This window comes from Bos javanicus, chromosome 2, assembly GCF_032452875.1.
Source record: "Bos javanicus breed banteng chromosome 2, ARS-OSU_banteng_1.0, whole genome shotgun sequence".
Taxonomy (NCBI): domain Eukaryota; kingdom Metazoa; phylum Chordata; class Mammalia; order Artiodactyla; family Bovidae; genus Bos; species Bos javanicus.
The window spans coordinates 44576838-44600314 of NC_083869.1; the positions used below are offsets into that span (position 1 = coordinate 44576838).

General features: G+C 39.0%; 1 protein-coding gene across 21 annotated transcripts in view; it reads left to right on the top strand.

Annotated features, from left to right (window-relative positions):
- Positions 1-23477, top strand: part of NEB (nebulin) — a 219953-nt gene that overhangs the window by 73277 nt on the left and 123199 nt on the right. For 19 of the 21 annotated variants that reach the window (XM_061438168.1, XM_061438021.1, XM_061438025.1 and 16 more), the window contains exons 53-69: positions 1196-1507; positions 1712-1915; positions 5461-5565; positions 6717-6824; positions 7185-7496; positions 7957-8160; positions 8659-8763; positions 8853-8960; positions 10534-10845; positions 11131-11334; positions 11795-11899; positions 15007-15114; positions 16725-17036; positions 19368-19571; positions 19908-20012; positions 21395-21502; positions 23121-23432. In XM_061438168.1, the coding sequence (XP_061294152.1) occupies positions 1196-1507; positions 1712-1915; positions 5461-5565; positions 6717-6824; positions 7185-7496; positions 7957-8160; positions 8659-8763; positions 8853-8960; positions 10534-10845; positions 11131-11334; positions 11795-11899; positions 15007-15114; positions 16725-17036; positions 19368-19571; positions 19908-20012; positions 21395-21502; positions 23121-23432 (3228 nt within the window). The remainder of the gene's footprint in view (positions 1-1195; positions 1508-1711; positions 1916-5460; positions 5566-6716; positions 6825-7184; positions 7497-7956; positions 8161-8658; positions 8764-8852; positions 8961-10533; positions 10846-11130; positions 11335-11794; positions 11900-15006; positions 15115-16724; positions 17037-19367; positions 19572-19907; positions 20013-21394; positions 21503-23120; positions 23433-23477) is intronic. The other 2 variants (XM_061438128.1, XM_061438158.1) reach the window with 2 other exon arrangements.

Consider the following 23477-nt stretch of genomic DNA (forward strand, 5'->3'; position numbering starts at 1 on the left):
CAGCCTTAGATGTGTGTTCTAGAACTCCATAGAGTAGCATATTTCCCTTTTCACCTGATATCCCTTCAAACATTTCAAATTTATTATTTATTCTCCTTTGGTTTTAGCTTTGTACATCCTTAAATCATTCTACTTGTGATGTGTTCTGTATTTTCAAAACCCCTTTCAAAATAGAGTACCTTAAAACTTGGTGTTGTGTTCCTGTTTCAGGTTAGGCCAAGCAAATGAATTTCTGATTTGCCTTTATTTGTACTCCTACAGAATCTCTTACAGAAATCTACTTTTTAAAAAGCAATTTTGTCATATTGCACAAATTGAACTGATGGTCCACATAAATTCCTGAGCATTTTTAATAAGACATAACCACAAAGCTGGGTATCAAGAGAGAGTAGAACCTACTTTTGTAAAGTATAATGTGTGTTCAGCATCTGGCATCAAGTAAATGCTATTATCCAATTATTATTATTACTCTTGTCATTGTTACCAACAACAATGCAGTTTTTCCCAATTGAATCTAAATATTGGGTTTCACTATTTCTTACATTTATGCACTGCATTTTGACCTATCTTGGCAGTATGTTGAGATCTTGTGGAATTTTGTTCTATTCTAACATATTTGGCAGTTTTTATGAGCACAGACGAATGAATCTGAACAAGACAAGTTTATATGACACAATTATATGGTGAACCACTAAAAAACCCTGCAGTTTAATAAATTAATCTACACTATTAGGCCTGCTCATCAAGTCCTGAATCTTCCCAATTATTTTTTGCAACTTAGCCATACTTTTCCCATTATTCCTATAAGCATTATCAAATGCTACCCTAGAGTCAGCATACGTAATGTCCAGCACATTCCAACATATATTTCTGCCTCTAGTTGAATTTAATTTTTCATCATAACCTGTCCTGATACTCAGCTACATTATGTCTTTTTAGAAGCCTCTACTTAAGCTTTCACATTTCTTTTTTTTTTCCTTGTTTTTAAATTTAAATTTGTTTATTTTTAATTGGAGGATAATTGCTTTACAATATTGTATTGGTTTCTGCCATATATGAGCATGAATCAACCCATTTTCACATTTCTTACTAAGTTAAATGAAATTCTCGTTTCAGTTTTGGAAACATGCAAACAAAGAAAACAGAGTTTAACTTGTGTTTATGTTAATAAGAGAACTGTTTCCCCTGATTTCAGTTTAAATACAAACAAGGCTACCGCAAGCAAATTGGCCACCATATTGGATTCCGGAGTCTGCAAGATGATCCAAAGCTTGTGTTGTCCATGAATGTAGCCAAAATGCAGAGTGAAAGAGAATACAAGAAGGACTTTGAGAAGTGGAAAACCAAGTTCAGCAGCCCCGTGGACATGTTGGGAGTGGTACTGGCCAAAAAATGTCAGGCCTTGGTCAGTGATGTGGACTACAAAAACTACCTGCATGGGTGGACATGTCTGCCTGATCAGAATGATGTGATCCATGCTAAAAAAGCTTATGACCTACAGAGTGAGGTCAGTTTCTACTAAATCTCATAGTATATGTGTATAGTACTTCATATCTCATATGAGTGATCATTTAATCATTAAGAGACAGAAACTACATAGACAAATTATTATTGAATGTCTAAAACATACCTTTTTTTGTAATGCATATAATTGTGAGTCAAGGGTCCGGATGAGGATGGAATTTTGATGGCATGCTTTGTATTTTCACAGAATTTGTATAAGTCTGACCTTGAGTGGCTGAAAGGCATAGGATGGAGTCCCTTGGGTTCTTTGGAGGCAGAAAAGAACAAACGGGCTTCAGAAATCATCAGTGAGAAGAAATATCGCCAGCCTCCAGATAGAAACAAGTTCACCAGCATTCCTGACGCCATGGACATAGTTCTGGCAAAGACAAATGCCAAAAACAGGAGTGATGTGAGTACCTCTTTGGAGATAAAAGAAACTCTACTGCCTGATACCCAGTAGGTGCTCAACAGTATTTGCTAAATAAATTAGTAGGATAACACAGCATCGCATGACACAGCATCATTTTTTTATTTGGTTATTTCATTTGAATTATCAGTTACCCTATAGTGGATCTTGTAAAAATGAGTTAGTATCAATTTTTGTCACCCAGAGCTTGCTTGCTTATTTATCCAAAGCATAACAAGAACATATTTCTTTATTTGAAACGTGTGCATTGAAGACCCTGATGTGTGCATTAAAGACTCAGATGTACAGTGTATTAGAGGGAGATATTCTGAGTACCTTACACAGGCACAGGGGAAATGTCATAAAGGATGTATTTTCTTTCAAGTGATTATAATACACTTCACTTAGCTGAATCACAATAGATTATATATATTTATTTATATTTGTATTTATGTATATTCCATTTCCTTCTTATTTCCTTCTCCAGCACTGATTCCAGTGCCTGGCATAATAATAGGTGCTCAGTAAGTATTTATTGAATAAAATAAATGAAAGATGTGTAGATTAATTCTATGCAAAGAAGGGAAAGATTACTCTACCTTCCTCAGTTAGAAGCATAACCCTGAAAATTACAGAGCATTGAATTATGTGCACTAAGATTTTGGAGCTAAGAACATTTAAATAGATTTATAGTAATAACTCTTTGGGCCTTAGAAAGATCTAAATATATATAACATTTTATATATTTTACATATATGTTTTTATAGAATATATGTAAGCCCTTAATTAGCATATGGTAAGCATTTTGATAGTTTCCCAGGATGGCTCAGTGATAAAGAATTGTCTGCCAGTGCGGGAGACGCAGGTTCCATCTCTGTGTTGGAAAGATACCCTGGAGATGGAAATGGCAACCCACTCCAGTATTCTTGCCCGGAGAATTCATGGACAGAGGAGCCTGGCGGGCTACAGTCCATGGGGTCACAAAAGAGTTGGATACAACTTAGCAACTAAAAAACAACAACAACACAACAAAAGCAGTTTATAAACTGTGGCTCCTCTCTGCCTAATCACCCCTCACAGATGTCTTGCAGTTTTGATATCCAGAATTTATAGTAACTGCTGACCCGTCAGTTTTATTAGGAATGTTCATGTTCCTGTTTTTTTTTTTTTTCGTTTCTTACATGATATTTTATATGTTTCAATGTCATTTTTATGGTAGCAATTTGAATCCATCAGATGACTAATAAAGCAACAAATTCCTACAAATTATTTCCCCCTTTAGAAAAGCTTCTTGTTTCTCCATGAAACAGGGCTGTGTATAAAGTTCTGAACTAATATGGTGGCCAATAGAAAAAGCCTGCATCATGAAACCTATCAACGCAAAGTCTCAGGATAGACCTCCTGTGCAGCGTGCCCCTGTTACAGGAGACTGATCTCTAGGCCTCAGGAAAGGGCCACTGGGGTCCTGGAGCCTGCTGTCTCTCCTTTTGAATAGGCCAGTTCATCTATCTCAGTGTAAACAAACATTCTTAGCATTTTCTGTTTTCCGTGAGGTGAAAGTGACACATGGCATTGACATGGTCCAGCTCAGTGGTTCTCAACCAGGGACAGTTTCGACCCACAGCGGGCATTTGGCAACACCCGTAACTTGTCATAACTTGAGGGAGGCATGCTACTGGAATCTAGTGGATGGAAGTCAGGACAGCTCCCCCACAACAACAACAACTCCGGTAAACACCAATAGTTCTGAGGCTGAGAAATTCTGATCTTTCTCAATCATAAAGGTTAGTCCAGGATAAAGGTATAAGAAAATTCAGAAGCCTTGTTTTGTTGTAGTCCTGAAGGTCTTTGGGTTACAAGGACCATAGTAAGCATGTCAGGAAGGAGAAGGGGGCCAGCCCCTCACACCCCACACTGCACACCTCAAAGGGAAATTGACAAGTCCAAGGAACCAATGAGACTTTAACGTTTTTTATATTGAAATAATTTGAGCATGCAGAAAAGTTGAACTTAGTACACATAATTTATATGTGCATGTATATACATATATATATGTATATCTTCACCCATATTCACCAATTAGCATTTTGTCACATTTGCCTTTTTTCTCTTTCCCCCTGCCCCATCTCTTTCTTTCCTACATGTGTATGTTTTGTGTGTGTGTGTGTGTGTGTGGTTTCCTGATACTGCTCTACCCCTAAATACTCCAGTGCATTTCCTGAAAATAAGAACATTCTCTTACATAACCACAGTGCAATGATCAAAATCAGAAAAGTAGTGTTAAAATAACACTAGTGTACAGAATTTACTCAATTTTACCACAAGCATCCTTTATAGAAAGAGAAAAATTTTTTTTGATCCAGGATCCAACCCAAGGCCACACATTGAATTTATTTGTCATGTCTTTAGTCTATTTTAATCTGAACTAATTCCTCACTTCTTTGCCTTAAGAGTCCTTGATATTCATGAAGCGCGCAGGCCAGTTGTTGTACAGAACCTATGTAAATTTGGGTTTATGTACTGTTTCCTCATGATTAGACTCAGATTCTGTAGTTTTGGCAGGATAGCATATGTTGCATCCTCCTCTACACAGCATGGCAGGAGGCACATGATATCAATCTATCCTATTACTGATCATTTTAGCTTTGATTGCTTGGGTGAAATGGTGTCATGAGGTTTCTCCACTGTCTAGTTACTATTTTAACCTTTGTAATTGATAAGTAACTTGTGGGAAGACTCTCTGACAATGTAAGCACACTATTTTTCATCAGACTTTTACCCTGTAGTTTTAATAAACCAATGAGATTTTTGTTTGGGTCTCTTTGTTTTCTGTTGAAGAAAGAGAATGACCCTGGGACATACAAGAGACTTTGATGAATCTCATACAAAATCATTTGGGGGAATCCTAATCCCCTCAAATAGTTATGAGGTATAACTGTATGATAAACCACATAGGAAATGAGACTCCCTAATATCTAGACATACCCCGAATATGTCATTTTTCCAGAAGATAAGATGTGTGCACGCTCAACTGTGTCTGACTCCTTTGCAACCCCATGGACTGCAGCCCACCAGGCTCCCTTGTCCTTGGGATTCTCCAGGCAAGAGTACTGGAGCGGGTTGCCATTGCCTCCTCCAGGGGATCTTCCCAACTCAGGGATTGAACCTGCATCTCCTGCATTGGCAGGTGGATTCTTTACCACTGAGCCCCTGGGAAACCAGAAGATAAAGGCTGTCTCCTAATTAAATCCTGGGGGAGATTGTTTTAATCCCAAAAGGTGGAGAACTGCTGCTCTGTTTGATGATGCTGGTAAAGGTTTTAACTACTTGGGCTGATTTCTTACAGGCAGGGTTAGTTGCAACTTTGAAAAGGCAATCCATAATTATATTTTGAAAGGCAACTGTGTCTCATAAGTCATGAAATGCTATACCTACTTTCTGCTTATGCTACTATAATGCTTAATTTAGATGAATTAGTAACACTATTTGAAATTAACTATGTCACTAATCTAAGAGCACCACTGAAAAACCCTTTTATCTCATTTTAGATACTTTACAGAGAAGCTTGGGATAAGGACAAGACTCAAATTCACATCATGCCAGATACACCTGACATTATTCTGGCTAAAGCAAACTTAATCAACACAAGTGACGTAAGTTTCCAATGAAACACGTATTTTCAGATAGCTCCTTTTGATTGCTTCTGAGGCAATGAATTTATTTGGAAGCTATTTTGAATACTTGAATCATTTTAACTAACAAACTTCATATGACTTAGCATCCTCATTTAATGGCTTTTAGCTTCAACATCCCAATAACTGGCATTTTCTCTGTTGGATGGAGTTGGAGGGATGTGCTCTCTGTTCCTTGTGGTTCATTATTACACACGTTGTCATATTGTAATGGTCTGTATAGCTCTTCCCTGTATGGACAGAAGCTTCGTGTGGGGCAGAGACAAATCATATTGGATCTACAGTGCTTAGCCACTATAGTGCCTGACACACATGCAATTCAATAAAATTTAGATGAGCATAAAAAACTCATGCAGGGTAATTTTATTTTTATTTTTATACTCATAGTATAACCTCCTGAAATTTATAGATGTAAAAATTAATATTTTAACAATAAATTCTAATATGAAGACCTTAGCTTAAATAAGATACTGAAGTAATACCACAAAGGACTAAAACATAAAAACAAGTCCAAGGTCAATAGGTACTTTAAACAATCTGGTTTCTAAATGAAGTGCATTAAATTATATTCTCATTTAATTATGTAACAAATCTGAAGAAAGAAATTATTTCACTTAAACTTTTAAAATTTGATATTTAAACTTTCCTAAAAAAAAAAAAATCTTACATTGTAAAAATTATGAAGTGCTTTGTTTCTTGCCTAAAAATGTGGATCCTACTTTTGGACAGCCCTATATGGTGAAATAGACTCTAGTGTGAGATGGCAAAGACATTGCTCATTTCTAACAAAAACTTCTAGTGAAAGAGTCAAAGTTAATTGGAAAACAGCACCTTGATGATATTTCATTTATCTACCAATTTATTCTGTCTCATTCTCATAAATATTTGGGAACAGCTGACATTTAACTTTGTTGGTCTAAGTAATTGAAGAGCTTTAGAGTTTAAAACAAGATTATTAGCAATCAATGGGCACAATTTCTAGTACATTTGAGTATTCTAGAGCTCAGAAGCTATTCTCAGGAACTCTTAAAATATTTAGCACATTGGATTCATTATGCTGCAGATGTTAATGGGAAACAGTTTTTTTCAAAGTGATTTTCATTTCTTAACAGAAATTCTACCGAATGGGTTATGAGGAGTTGAGGAAAAAAGGTTACGATCTTCCTGTTGATGCCATACCAATCAAAGCAGCTAAAGCATCCCGGGAAATTGCCAGTGAAGTAAGACTTTATCCCTTGTTTGTACTGATTAGATTGCAATTTTCACTTCAAAAAAGTCTCAGTTTAATTTTAAATTGAATAGACTCTTCCAAGTGACAAATTAAAAATAGTGAAATGATCCCAGGGACGCAGCATGGGACGAGGATAAACTCAAGGGTGTATTTATTATGTATGGAATCTGTAGCCGGATTTAGCCTTTAATTTTTCCTATCAAAAAAAAAAAAAAGCACTTAAATCTGTGGCTATCTAGCCTTATGAAAATATTTGGAGTTACTGTGCTTTGTAATTCACCACAAAGGTAGTAACATAAGTTAATCTTCAAAAGACGAAGATATGTGTTTTTTTTTTCCCCTCCTTTAGTACAAGTACAAGGAAGGTTTTCGCATGCAGCTTGGCCACCACATTGGAGCCAGAAACATTAAGGATGACCCCAAGATGATGTGGTCCATGCACGTGGCCAAAATCCAGAGTGACCGGGAGTACAAGAAGGACTTTGAGAAGTGGAAGACCAAGTTCAGCAGCCCAGTGGACATGCTGGGGGTGGTGCTGGCCAAGAAGTGCCAGACCTTGGTCAGTGACATAGACTACAAGAACTACCTGCACCAGTGGACGTGCCTGCCCGACCAGAGCGATGTCATCCATGCTCGGCAGGCCTACGACCTCCAGAGTGATGTGAGTCTAAGTTTTTCTTTTGGCCAAAAGAAACCATGTCTGCTTTCCTAAGTGTCAAAGTTCCCTCCAAACGAAGGGAGTTGACTTTACACATCTGAATTCTACTTCCTGGACTAACGTTCACACTCCATCCAGTCACACAAATACTGGGAGCATCATTAATTTCACAAAAGAAAACACCAGCGAAGCACCCATTGCTTTGGTAGAAACCTCCAGATTACTGATCTAGTAGAATTTTGATGTTCTGTGTTCTTCTGTTTAAAATGTCTTTCAAAAATCTGTTTCTAATGTGAATATTTTGTGGATTCCCAAGAAATACCAAAATTTTAAAATTTCCCATAGAATTCAAGCATTGAAATGTATAATGTAGTATTTTATAATATAATATAAAACAAAATTTTATATCTTTAGGGGACTATCATTATACTTCTGTTTAATGGTCTATCACTTAAAATTTCAGAATTTGTACAAGTCCGACCTTCAGTGGCTCAGAGGCATTGGCTGGTTACCTAGTGGTTCTCTTGAGGATGAGAAGAACAAGAGAGCTTCCCAGATTTTGAGTGACCACGTTTACCGTCAGCACCCAGATCAATTCAAGTTTTCCAGCCTTATGGACTCCATCCCGATGGTTTTGGCAAAAAACAATGCTATTACCATGAACCATGTAAGTCCTTTCCTTAACTTGAGGTGGCTGTTAATTTTTGTATGTGTGTGTAAACACTGAAATCTGTTTCTATAAAAGAAAAATTACATTCGGTTCTTTTGCTTGGCCTTAAAGTGGTTTTTAAGTGGGCTTCCCTGGTAGCTCAGATGGTAGAGAATCTGCCTGCAATGCATGAGTCCCTGGTTCAGTCCCTGAGTTGGGAAGATCCCCTGGAGAAGGGAATGGCAACCCACTCCAGTATTCTTGCCTGGAGAATTTCATGGACAGAGGAGCCTGGCAGGCCACAGTCCATGGACTCACAAAGAGTTGAACATGACTGAGCAACTAACACTTTCACTTTCAAAGTGGTTTTAAAGTAAGTATTGCGCTTCTTATTGATGTGACATCTAGACCCAAAGGTGTCACAAGTACTGACTCACAGAGCAGACTCTTTACTCTCATTAAGAACTAGATTCGTTACTGACCTGAGCTACTCACACCTGTTTTTGTTTATTTCAGCGCCTCTATACAGAAGCTTGGGATAAAGATAAAACCACTGTCCACATTATGCCAGACACTCCTGAAGTGTTACTAGCTAAACAAAACCAAATAAATTACAGTGAGGTAAGCAATGTGTTCGTGCTGCATGATAATATTTTTTCTTACACTGTACTTTATAGATCAGACTTACAAAGATTTATGTCTTTTTTCAGAAACTCTATAAACTTGGCCTAGATGAAGCCAAGAGAAAAGGCTATGATATGCGGATAGATGCCATTCCTATCAGGGCAGCCAAGGCCTCCAGAGACATTGCAAGTGAAGTAAGTGCACCTGCAGAGTTCTTTGCTCAGCTTTGGTTTCTCTCGAGGATATGTAGCAAAGCAAGTGAGCTGTGAGGTTAAGGTTTTAGCTAATGGTGTCTTGTAAGTAAATAGTTTAAAATAATGGTAATGAAGCTCTCAACATAAAGGCTAACTTCTAGCTGTGGTTGAATCCATAGCAACATGCATTTCAAAATAATGTCCATTCCCTGCTGAACAAAAGGATTGGCTGCTTTACTATAGCTCAGACAGCCTTTTGACTTTGTGACATGATGTATGGAGCTTCTCTGGTGGCTCAGTGGTAAAGAATTTGCCTGCCAAGGCAGGAGATGCAGGAAACTCAGGTTTGATCCCTGGGTCAGGAAGAGTCCCCCAAAGAAGACATGGCAACCCACTCCAGTATTCATGCCTGGGAAATCCCATGGACAGAGGAGCCTGGCGGGCTGCAGTCCATGGGGTTGCAAAGAGTCAGACATGACTTAGCAACTACGCATCAGCAACAAACAATGTGACATATATGCAGTTGAACTCATCATAGGATCCCTTCCAAACCCAGCCATTTCCCGTGAACCAGTAAACCTGAAGGAATGGAACACATTAATCTGTTTATAGTCCAACCATTCCCGTGAATTGTATGTTTATCCCTGCATCCTGTAATTGGCTGTGGATATTTATTTACTTTAAAGATGGATTTGCTTACATTTCTACAAATGTTTATCTTTCTATTTCTATTGTCTGTGAAGTCAAAAGCATATTTTCCCTTTATATCCAAAATATGGGAAGTAGCTGTCATACTTTTTAAAAAAATGTTCAACTGTCAGAGAAGGATTAAAAGTATTATAATACAATATAATGGAATACCTGCTGCCATTAAAAATCATGTTTGTAGGGAATATATGGGCTTGCCTGATGGCTCAAGCAGTAAAGAATCTGCCTACAATGCAGGAGACACAGGAGATATGGGTTCGATTGCTGGGACAGGAAGATGCCCTGAAGGAGGAAATGGCTGACTACTCCAGTATTCTTTCCTGGAAAATCTCATGGACTGAGGAGCCTGGTAGTCTACAGTACATGGGGTCACAAAGGGTCAGACACACACAAGGGAACATATAATGACATAGGAAAATGCTTAAATAATAACTGAAATGAGCAGACACAAACCCATCTACAGTATGACCCCATTCTAATTTTATTAATATACTCTCTTACATGTACACACCTCCCCACAAAAAGTCATTTTCATCAGCAGTTATCACCAAATGGCAGAATGTCATAATTTCTGTTTTCTTTTTTGTATACATATATACAAGCTTTATTTTCTCAATGGTTTATAAGATGCAGATGCACATATTATTTATATATTCAGGAGTGGTGGTTTAGTGACTAAGTCATGTTGGACTCTTGTGACCCCATGGACTGTAGCCTGCCAGGCTCATCTGTCCATGGAGTTTTCCAGGCAAGAAATATTCAGGCGGAAAGCATTTTTAACGAATAGGAAAATCTGAGCCTATTAATCTTTGTATCTTGTACTAAAAGTTATACTAGGTGACTATCAGTAATTTTCTTCTTCTAGTTCAAGTACAAAGAAGGCTATCGTAGGCAGCTCGGCCACCACATTGGAGCCCGGGACATCAAAGATGACCCCAAGATGATGTGGTCCATGCACGTGGCCAAGATCCAGAGTGACCGGGAGTACAAGAAGGACTTTGAGAAGTGGAAGACCAAGTTCAGCAGCCCAGTGGACATGCTGGGGGTGGTGCTGGCCAAGAAGTGCCAGACCTTGGTCAGTGACATAGACTACAAGAACTACCTGCACCAGTGGACGTGCCTGCCCGACCAGAGCGATGTCATCCATGCTCGGCGGGCCTACGACCTCCAGAGTGACGTGAGTACTGAGGATCATAATGACATGCAAAGGTGGGCAATCAGTGAATTAACATCCGTTGGATAAGTGGCACCAACCACTCCAGCCCCTGCAAGTGGGGGAAAACATTTCTTCTTTTCCTGTGAGTGTTCAATGTCAAACCTTCCAGATCACAAAGGAATATTGTCTGATACCCTGTCTGTCCAACAAACTGCATTTTCAAAAGTGTTCTTTATTTCGTGTCCTGTTGGTGAAAATGTTTTCCCAAACCAGAGATAAATACTTACTGGCTGTTTATATTAACAGAATGTGTACAAGTCAGATCTCCAATGGCTAAGAGGCATCGGCTGGGTTCCCATTGGCTCTTTAGATGTGGAAAAATCCAAGAGGGCGAGTGAAATTTTGAGTGATAAACTCTATCGCCAGCCTCCAGACAAATTCAAATTTACTAGCGTGACTGATTCTCTGGAGCAAGTGTTGGCCAAGAACAACGCCATCAATATGAACAAGGTGAGGCTTCAAAATTCAGAGTCATTACTCCTAAAACTGAACCAAAGGAAAAGAAGCATGATCAAGAAAAGAAAGAAATAGAAACTTGAGCAACAAAAGATATGTCTGTCTTTCTCTCTATATATATATCTATCCATATATAGTATCTATTCCATTCATATTTTAACATTTACTTCAGTAGTTATTTCATGATTTTGATAAAATGGCACATTTTTGTGGAAAACCTCTGCATAAGATATTCTAAATTTCCTTTTGTTAACATATAATTCTGAGTATCAAAAGACACTCATACATATCTGTTCTATGAACTGATGACTTGAAGATATGTATAAAATACATAATGTATATAAAATGCATAACTTCTTGTTATCTTTGTTTCTAGAGTTCTTGTGGCCCTGAAATTTCTATTAAATATACACTGAATTATTTTCCTGATGACATTTTTTATTTTCCTTGCTAGCGTCTGTACACAGAAGCCTGGGACAAAGACAAGACCCAGGTCCACATCATGCCAGACACACCAGAAATTACGTTGGCAAGAACAAACAAAGTCAACTACAGTGAGGTGGGAACAGATGCTAATTCTATGACATTTGCATGGCGTTTCATATTTCAATTAATCTGTTCATGGTGATGTAATATAAATAACCAATTTGTAAAGAATGCCATTTTTTGCTCCATGTGAGTACCAAATACTCGTGCATTTCTCAATTTCCATCCTAAGCATCAATCTTGAAGTAGCACAAATTACCATTTAGGCAGTGTAAATTTTAAGAACTGATAATTGAAGCAGTAACCAGAAGATTAACTAGACTTTCTTCTTTTATTAATTTAAGTTAGGAAATTGGCAATATACCAAAATACATTTATCTCTTCCTTATCAGGAGACATGAGAGATGCAGGTTCGATCCCTGGGTCAGGAAGATTCCCTGGAGGAGGGCATGGCAACCCACTCCAGTATTCTTGCCTGGAGAGTCTCATGGACAGAGGAGCCTGGTGGACTACAGTCCATGAAGTCGCAAAGAATCAGACACGACTGAAGCGACTTAGCACATAGCACATATGTTACATAGCTGTGCTAAATTTATTTTCCACACATGCTTTATTTTTCCTAAATTATAGTTTAGGGTCAAAATTTACAATTTTTATAAGGTTTAAGTCAAGGATTAAAATCACAGTACAATCAAATAACTGAGAGACAGAGGGGACCTATCAAGAAACACATTAGCAAGCCCATTTCCTGTTTGTTTTCTGTGAGCATAGAGCTGCCCATATCAGAACCACAGACTTTTGTTTAATTGAAGTATAATTGCTTTACAATGTTGTGTTAGTTTCTGCTGTATAACAAAGTGAATCAGCTATATGTATACGTATATCCCTTCTCTCTTGAACCTCCCTCCCACCACCACCACCCCCCGACCTGTCTAGGTCATTGCAGAGCAGAGCTGAGCTCCCTGTGTTATACAGCAGCTTCCCACTGGCTATGTATTTTTACACGTGGTAAAAAAAAAAGGGGGGGGTATATGTGTCAATGCTACTCTCTTAATTAGAACCATAGATGTTTAGGCTGAGAGGTCAGCCTCTGCTCTAGGCAGGAGTCCTCACCCAAAAAGCCATCATCCTGCCTTAGCTTAAGTGTTCTCAGTGACAGGATGCTTACCTCATAAATCAACCCATTTGTTCCCGCAGTTCCTTTGCAAAGTGTTTCTCACGTATTGGGTCAATGGTTTCTCTCTGCAGACCCACATAATTCTCTAAGACCATAGTCTGTGCCTGCCCCACAGAGATGGGGTTGCTGCTGTGTGCCTCCCCACCAACTCACCCCATGTTCTCTTTCTAATCTAAACATCCCCACTGTCTCTCAGTTTTCCACCTGAAAAGTGGGTTTAACATTATAATAGTACTCTTCTCAGAGTTGTTATAAGTTCCTGGACATTCCTCACCTGACATCCCTGCAGAATGTGACTCTTAGAACCGAACACAGTCCTGCAGGTGAGGAATGACTAATGTAGATTACCATTGACTTTGCATTTCCTCTTCTGGAGATGCACCCTCCATTTCTTCACCCTGTGCCTTAGGAGTCCTTGGCAACTATGTCACTGCTGGTGCATATGGGACTTGGGGTCAACCAAAACCCTAACACAACTTACATGGGCTTAAACTAGATTTCCTCCATCTTGTATTTATTCATTTGGCAACTTGCATTTCAGTTCAAAGACTTATATTTATATCTCGGCAATTTTTTCTTCTTAGAATGAACCTATTGATTTAAGCCTGTGGAGGTTTTTGTGAATCCAAGATTCTGTCTACTGATGTATTACTTATTTCTCCCAGCTTTGTGCTACTTTCCAGGAAAATATTCTTTCTTTGACAGCCTATTTTAACATGTATTCCTCTTCTGCAGAATATAACTGAGAGAATTTAATTAGTCACCAACTTAAGTCATTTTATTTTGGGGGGATAGAAACTATATTTTTTAATGCTTATATAACTAACTCTAAATTGTTATCCCAAACTAAAAACGTCAAGTGCCACTTTCAAAAAGAAGTGAATTTTCAGCTAAACTTACAGTATAGGTCCCATAATGCTACAGGAAAGTACATGCTGTATGAACAAGTGTTTTAAGAGGCAAAGGGCCCCTAGCCACTCAGCATTTCTCGAATTGTCAGCTCTGTCTTTATTGCAAAAGCTCAGAGCTGCTGTATGTTACAGTTGGTTCAAAGAGGCCCAGGAAGAATCCCCTGAACTGAGTGCCTCACCTGCCTGGTCTGCTTTCTCCAACTTTTCTCTATTAGCTTGGTTCAATTCTGTTGTGTTTCTTTCTCGTTTAGGACAGGAAGATGAAATGCAAATTTGATGATGTCATTCTCCCTCAAACATTGTTGTTGTTTTCCCATTTCATATAGAGTTAAGCACAAACGTATCGCCAGGCCTTCACAGCCCAACTCCTGACTTTTTTCAGTCCTGTTGCTATTTCCTCTGCCTGGCACTTCCCCCACTTCCTTTGACATCCCTGCACTTTTCCTCCCCCGTACTTTGATTCATACAAGTCCCTGTGCCCTTGACCGCCATCTCAGTCTATGGAAACCATATTTATCACTGAAAACTTCCTGATCTTTCAATTCGGAATCAATTTCTCCTTCCTGGAGTTTGTTCTAATCATATGGTTAAAGCACCATTTGTAGTTGGACTTCTTGGCAGCTTGTTCCACGTCAGTCTTTCCATCAGTTCTCCAGCAATCTTGGAAGTGAGAAAGGTCATATTCATGTTTGGCTCTCAAGTACCAAGCACTGCCACAGCACAGAGTTAGTGCAAAATAATGTAGATTGGATTAGTTTTCCTCCTGTCCACTCTTGCCACCTAGACCCATTTGTTTCAGCTTTCCAAAACTGATTCCTTGTTAAAACTCAAAATTTTAAAACAATGAATAATACCTATATACAGTTAATGTAACATAACTTTAAAAATGAAAAACAAAGGTACCATGTTCCGTATCATTTTTAAGACTCAACTTTGCCAAAAAAGTCACAAAGCATAGGACTCTCAACAGTGAGATGATCACAGGCACCTACCTGTGTAGAACTTAGTGAATTGTTTTAGTTCTCTGTTAATATTTGGGTGTGAATGTCAACATCTAACTGATTTTTTTTTTTTTTTTTGGCTCAAATTTAGAATCTGTACAAACTCGCCCATGAAGAAGCAAAGAAGAAAGGCTACGACTTGCGAAGTGATGCCATCCCAATTGTGGCAGCCAAGGCCTCCAGGGACATTGTCAGTGATGTGAGTTGTCGATTTTACTGCAAGTATGTGGTCAGTCTGAAGGGACATTTTCACTGAACTAAATCTTTGAAAAGAACTTTCCTGGCCTTTTGGAAATAAAGCCTGATGTATTTGCGTAGGATTTTTCTAAAATCTAGCTTTGAGGGAAATGAAAAATTGAATGTTTATTAAATTTTTATAACTGTTAAGACACAGTATCTACAGTGAAAGCTGATCCACCAAGAACAGAGAAAGAGCCATTCATGTGGAATTTGTTAGAGTATAGCTGCAGGCTTGGAGGTACTTATATAAAATTGTCACAGTGCTGATGGAAAGAGTGACTCATAAACTTAAGTTCTCCCAGTGAGAATCATGGCCTGGCTTTATATAGCATTTTAACTCAAGAAATGCATATGACATTTATCATTACAATTCACCCTTATACAACTATGAGAAGAAGACAGACTAGCCCAAGCTTGCACCCTTAACCAGCTCCTGGCTTGTGGCTTGTACCTTGCAGAATAAAACCATCATCCTTCCCTGGTACCTCAGGGGATTCTTGGAGAACAGACCACTGCTCTAAAATTCAAGGCCCACTATTTGGGAATATGGTAATACACTGTGTTTTATGTAGAAAGATCATATTAGTGACTTACTTTAGTTTACATACATTGGGCCTTTCCTACAAGTGGATGAATGCAAATAATAATAGATACCAAAGTAATAATAACCAAAAGCACTGAGAAATCTGTGCTAAAAGTGTTACATGCATTATGTCACTTATTTTTCATAATTACCTTAGGATGTAAGTGTTGTGATTATCCCTGTTTTGTGGATTGCTTAAGCAACTTGTCTAAAGTCAAACTCTTAGTCGGTGGTGGAGTTGAAACTCCAGTCCATCTCATTCCTTCCCACTGTACTATATTGCCTCTGCTGACTCATCTATACTTTCTCACTCAGTTATCTTTGTGACTAGAAGCTTGTATTTTGGGTAATTAACTTGGATTCCAGGACGATGTCATTGGCCATGGAATAACAAAAACACTGTTCCTCCATGAGAATGAGAACCTATGACTTTATTAGGAACATGCTCTAACCAGCTGGGCTGCTATGTCAGCTCCCCTAGTTTAGTCAATTTGCAAAATGATGCCAAATTTGCCACCATCACTGAAAGTCTGAATCCATTATGAAATACTAAATTCTTTTCTGTTGCTACTGCAGGTAGTCCTTGACCTTGACTTTATCTTCACAGAAACCAGAAAATCATTTTACTACTTATTAAACCCATCTTGTCACTGAGCACATCTCTTTTCTGATATACTTTTAGTGTCTAACCCATTTCTCCAAGTTCCTTGGTCCAAATGGCCTCTCCACTGTGTTCATGTCCTGCCTCAGGAACTATTCATTATTACTAGGCCATAGGTGATTTGGGGTATACACTACAATCATATCAGTTCCATCTATTTTATTACCACTATAAGCTTCCAGAGGAAAGGTAGGCGACTGCCTTGAGTTAGTGCTTATTAGCAAAAGTATCAGCTTACAACTGTGATATAAGCAAGACGATTTGTACAGACTTGTGACCTCTAAAGGCTTCTAATGAAAATCTGGTTTGTGCATTTTCATTTCAGTACAAATACAAAGATGGTTACCGCAAGCAGCTCGGCCACCACATTGGAGCCCGGGACATCAAAGATGACCCCAAGATGATGTGGTCCATGCATGTGGCCAAGATCCAGAGTGACCGGGAGTACAAGAAGGACTTTGAGAAGTGGAAGACCAAGTTCAGCAGCCCAGTGGACATGCTGGGGGTGGTGCTGGCCAAGAAGTGCCAGACCTTGGTCAGTGACATAGACTACAAGAACTACCTGCACCAGTGGACGTGCCTGCCCGACCAGAGCGATGTCATCCATGCTCGGCAGGCCTACGACCTCCAGAGTGACGTGAGTACAGCATCTATAACAGCCGTGTGCAGAAGGAAATTGAACCATATGAAAGCCATCCTTCGTAAACAACTCACTGGGCTACTCAAACTAGGATTTCTTGTTTAATGAATGAGATGTGAATCAGAGAATAGTTTTACTGTTTAATTGTGGATACATTACTAGGCTTTACAAGGAAGTGAAGTTTACTGACCGGACTTAGTCTTATAAAAATAAACTGGAGTTAAGCAGTGTTGGAATTCCAGGTCTACCACAGGGAGACCTTTTATTTTATTCTTTTAAGGGGGAAAGAACACATTTTTGTTTTTTAAAAAGTTACTCAAGGATTTGTTTTTAGCTTCCTTGAAAAACAAATAAGTTTATCATTAGTAGACTACTGCTGCAAGATTGTTGTTCTTATGAAATAAGAGAAGTCACCGAGTCTGGACGCTATTGGGTCATTTCCCTGGCACTTTCTCCTCTCAGCAGGGCTCTTTGTGGAGCAGTCACAAGGTAATGACAGAACCTAGTGCCTATTGGAAGCAGAGGCACCATCTCCAATCTGGATGTGAGAAGCGCATTTTTTGCAGCATATGTTTTATAGATGTTTGAAGGAATTACTAAGCATTAGAGGACTTTGGAGAATAACATGAATTGACAATAATTATTCATTAAATGGTTGTTCCTAGAAACTGTAGCCTGCCTGTGGCAACTCCCACATGTGTTCTGTAGCCTTCCACAAGATGCAGAGCCCTGTGTTTTACAAAGAAGGCTTTGCCTGCACAAGGAAGGTACTTAAAAACAGTTAACTCACCCATGGAGTGACCACATTGACAGACCACTTGCCCGCATTTGTCAGGTGCCCTTTTAAGATCCCCTCCTTCTCATAGTGATATAGTCTTAACAATGTGGGAAGCATATGAAAGTTAAACAATCCAGAAGTGTAAAATGTTATTGTTTTCATTCTTGCTGTTATTTAAAGGGCAGTAACTACTCAGCATAAGGCAATTCCAACCAGCTTTTAGTCTAGACAGTAAAAGAGCCACCTGTATGCTCTACTTAGATGCTGTTCCAGGTAAAAATCCTTCAAATGAGCTGGGCAAAGGTCCAATTCCACCACTGTGAAGTAGTTATGAATGAAAGTCTTTAGCAGAAAAAATTACTTAAAGTGTCAAATAAAGACATGGAAAGACAGTTCTGGAAAGGAGTCCATGCTTCCCATCCTGAGAATTTGGTGAAGAGCTGGGTTGCAGACCAATAAGATGATCATTTTTTTGTCCTGAATCTTGAACAGTGTTAAAGTAGCCAAAGGTCTGCCTCTGGGCTTCAGAGGTTCTCTGTCATTATTGTTCTGTTTTGTTTTTACTTTCTGGCCACATGTGGAATCTTAGTTCCCTGAGCAGGGATTGAACCCAGGCCCCCTACATTGGGAGCACTGTCTTAACCATCTCCAGGGAAGTCCTGTCATTACATTTTAACTTCTTGTTGCTTAGAAAAAAGAGCATTACAGATATTTTTGAAATATAAGAAAAAACACATAGAAGGCAATAATAATCCAACCACTGAAAAAGCCCTCTCTTGCTCGTGTAATACACATAATTGTTTTCTATGCTATTTTTTTGTTAGCATCATATTAATGACATTTCTACAAGTCACTGATATTCTTTAAAATAGGCTTTTAATAGCTGCATAGTGTTTCTTTTGACTAGAAAGAACATTTATTAACATTTATTTCGGAGAAGGCAATAGCACCCCACTCCAGTCCTCTTGCCTGGAAAATCCCATGGATGGAGGAGCCTGGTAGGCTGCAGTCCATGGGATCGCGAAGAGTCGGACACGACTGAGCGACTTCACTTTCCCTTTTCACTTTCATGCATTGGAGAAGGAAATGGCAACCTACTCCAGTGTTCTTGCCTGGAGAATCCAGGGACGGGGGAGCCTGGTGAGCTGCCATCTATGGGGTCGCACAGAGTTGGACACGACTGAAGCAACTTAGCAGCAGCAGCAGCAGCATTTATTTACAGAAAGCCTGTAGCTGGATGTTTGCACAGTTTCTCTTTCTCTGGGTTAGCTTCTTTTCCTGTTGACACAGAGTGAACATCCAATGAACTGGCTGACAGAAGATACTCTTTTCAATTACTCCTGTCCTAACAACCTGAAATATTTTATCATTTTTTGTTACTTTTCTGGGTCATTTTTCAACATACTTCCTCTGCTGGTTTGTCTAATACAACGAGCCTGTTTTCTATAAAAGCAACAACCAGAATCGTACTTTATTATTGATTCTATTTGTATCTTGACCCTAAATTTTTCAATCTTGCTGAAGAGTTCCTGCCTTTTTCCTCCTCACAGAATGTTTACAAGTCCGATCTCCAGTGGCTGAGGGGCATTGGCTGGGTCCCTATTGGGTCTGTGGATGTGGTCAAGTGCAAGAGAGCTGCAGAGATACTGAGTGATAACCTCTACCGTCAGCCTCCAGACACGCTGAAATTCACCAGTGTGCCTGATTCCCTGGAGCAGGTGCTGGCCAAGAACAACGCCATCAACATGAACAAGGTGAGCTCCAGCTGCCTCAAGCTTCTCCAAGATGCAAAAAGAGGTTCTGAGACATTAATCACTAGTGGAGTTAAAATTGTCCATGCAAGTGTGGGGTCTGTTTACCACCTAAATGACATACTTGAAATCCTCTAAGTAATTTCTATTATCCTCGGTTGTAACCCTGATAACTATCATTAAGACTCAAACCTCAGTTGAATACTCTATATCTTAGTGTGATTTATTTTTTCCTAATTAGGTCAATAACATTCCTGCTTTAATTGACTTTTTGTAATTCTGTTTCAAATGGTCTTCTATAACATGTTCTTTCTTTTCTATCAACATATTCTTTGATAGCGCTTATACACAGAGGCCTGGGACAAAGACAAGACTCAAATTCACATAATGCCTGATACTCCAGAGATCATGCTGGCAAGGCAGAACAAACTCAACTACAGTGAGGTAGGGGAAAATCTTGTGGGGCCATACTTGTGGTTGTCATTGTAGTTGTTTTCTACACTTACTTTTACGAAGAATCTTGGATCTCAGCTGTCCTGGAGGGTATAACTCTGTGATATGAACACTCAGCCCATCCAACCTTTCATCTGTAGTTGAATATCATATGCTATAGGATTCCAGGGGAAAACTGAAGTCACGTTATCTTTTCCATTTATGGTCTTTACTGGTGTGAGTCAGTGCAACTGGAGAGTATTTTTGGCATTTCCAAGGGGTAGTATGACCAAATGTAATACTGATATATTATTTATATGAAAACATTATTTGCTGTTTATCTGAAATTCAAGTTGAGCTTGGCATGCTATCTTCCTATTTGTTAAATCTGGCAGCCCAACCAAGGGGGCCTCTAATAATACGTAACCCTTTCCCACCTGGATCCTGAGTGGAATTGAGAAGGAAAGCAAAGCAATGAAACTAGAAGTCAAAATCTCACATCTTTTATTACTAAAGTTAGTTTCAAGGGCACGTTTGTATGAGAGCCAAATGAACTTGCTAAGTGAACCCCAGAATTGGGTTCCTCATCCAAGTATAGGCCACGCTGGAGCAGGAGAGTCAGCTCCACTTCCCTCGGGGGTGAATCCTGCTTAGAGCATGGAGATATGCAGAGGAGGGCACTGGGCATATTTTCCTAAAGGGAGCAGGGGGAAATGAAATAATCAAGCTCTTTTTATAGGAAGAGAACCTTAGGCATTAGAAAAACGTGTTCTCTGTTGACAAGGCTAATTACTATTTTTTTAAGTAAAATGCAATTTTATAGGTGCATGTTTTACTAACATGAGGCAGCCAAAAGTTAGAATCTTAAAGTTGTGATTGTACTCAAGTTAACTTTAAGTTGTGCTTTGATCGTTTTCTCATTTGTTTTTTAAATATTATAAAATATCATATTGTCAAAAATTTTTAATAATGAATAAGAGTATATAAATGTTATTTTTTATCAAATAAGTAATATTAAACATATTGTCCTGCAGGTTTCTTTTCACTTAAGATGTATAAATTGATGCTTTGTTCATCAACCTATATCACTAAATTATATTAATCTATGTTGGTATACATAATATATCATATAACCTACATATTATATATAAATCTATAATGATATAAATAATAGATTATTGTATGTTAATACTCATTGATATATTTCATTTGTTTCTTATGCTACAGAGTTTTTTGGTAAAATATAATTTATTTGCTTTCCAGTACCGCTAGGAAGTTGTTTCCAGAGCCTTTCCTTTTTTAAATTTTGTGATATGTCACTTGATAAACTCCAGATTGTTGCCATCAAAACTTTCACTGTCAAACCTGCTTTAACTCTGACTTTCCTCCTATAGACTCTGTACAAACTCGCCAACGAAGAAGCAAAGAAGAAAGGCTATGACTTGAGAAGTGATGCCATCCCGATCGTGGCAGCCAAGGCCTCCAGGGACATCATCAGTGATGTGAGTACCAACACTCCATGGATATACAGATACACATGACTGGTTGGGGTGGGAGGGCAGAGTCAGTATTACAATAGCACGCTTCTTCTGGGTGTCAGTTAAAGCACATTTATTGTGCTTTAAATGAAGTCTTTCATTTGTAAAGCCCTTTAATAATTTAACTCCAAAAGATTTTAGTATTCAGACCCCATAGGCAGAGCAAGTATCCTAAACTTCAGAAAAAAAAAAAAAAGAATTTGAATCTACATTTGTTTGTATCTTTTTGCCCTTTCATACTATGACCAACCTAGATAGCATATTACAAAACAGACATTACTTTGCTGACAAAGGTCCGTCTAGTCAAAGCTATGGTTTTTCCAATAGTCATGTATGGATATGAGAGTTGGACTATAAAGAAAGCTGAATGCCGGAGAATTGATGCTTTTGAACTGTGGTTTTGGAGAAGACTTTTCAAAGTCCCTTGGACTGCAAGGAGATCCAACCAGTCAATCCTAAAGAAAATCAGTCCTGAATATTCATTGGAAGGACTGATGCTGAAGCTGAAACTCCAATACTTTGGTCATCTGATGTGAAGAACTGACTCATTGGAAAAGACCCTGATCCTGGGAGGGATTGGAGGCAGGAGGAGAAGGGGATGACAGAGGATGAGATGGCTGGATGGCATCACCGACTCGATGGACATGAGTTTGGGTGAACTCCAGGAGTTGGTGATGGACAGGGAGGCCTGGCGTGCTGCAGTTCATGGGGTTGCAAAGAGTCGGACATGACTGAGCAACTGAACTGAACTAAAACCTGCTCAGGATTTTTGCCAATCCTTTCTTTGAAAAACTACTTTAAGTGCTTCCTTTTGAGTTATTTTTAAATGAAAAAAGAGTTTTATGACATCCTAAACCAACAATATAGTGAGCCTGATTTCTCTTTCTGCTGTCTCTGAAAGAAGTACCTTTGGTGGAGAATTCAGACTTCTGTAAATATATGCTAGGATTTGTGTAATGTTGTTCCCTGAAGTGGACAGAAGATAATCCACAGTCAGCTCTTACTGCCACCAACAACACACCACTTTCTTATAGTCATATAATCTATTTTTCCCCCTCAAGGAATCCCAACAAACCTCACCCAAATTTCATCTCCAATAGACCAGGTATGCAAGGACGGAAACACAAGCCAGTCCGTTTCGGGAGTCCTGTAAATCAGTGAAAGTCGGCAGAGCCGCATTTGGGAGGGGTGCAGCGGGTTGGGGGTAAAATGGTTCCCGTGCACTCAGGAGTAGCATTCTCAAAATCACACATAAAACTTCTGGGTTAACGATTTCACTGGCCCAAGATAAAAAAAAAAAAAAAAAGGCTGTATTAACTCCAGTTGATTTTCTGAAAAGTGTTGCTGCCTTTATTTCCAGAGACTTAACATCTGCAAACCATAGAACTATGTCGTTTGGCCTGCTTCCCATTAGAGTATTGCTGTGAAGTCTAGTCAGAGTTTAGGATGAGGAGATAAGTTGATATTCAGATGATTCATTTCTCTACAAGAATTACAAATTTTAAAATAGAGTTTTATATTAATAAAACTTTTAGGCCTTTTCATTCATTTTTATTTTTTTAAATGACTACTTTTATTTCAGTATAAATACAAAGATGGTTACCGCAAGCAGCTCGGCCACCACATTGGAGCCCGGGACATCAAAGATGACCCCAAGATGATGTGGTCCATGCACGTGGCCAAGATCCAGAGTGACCGGGAGTACAAGAAGGACTTTGAGAAGTGGAAGACCAAGTTCAGCAGCCCAGTGGACATGCTGGGGGTGGTGCTGGCCAAGAAGTGCCAGACCTTGGTCAGTGACATAGACTACAGGAACTACCTGCACCAGTGGACGTGCCTGCCCGACCAGAGCGATGTCATCCATGCTCGGCAGGCCTACGACCTCCAGAGTGATGTAAGTGCTGAGACCCATTAAATACCGCTGTTGACCATGCTTATG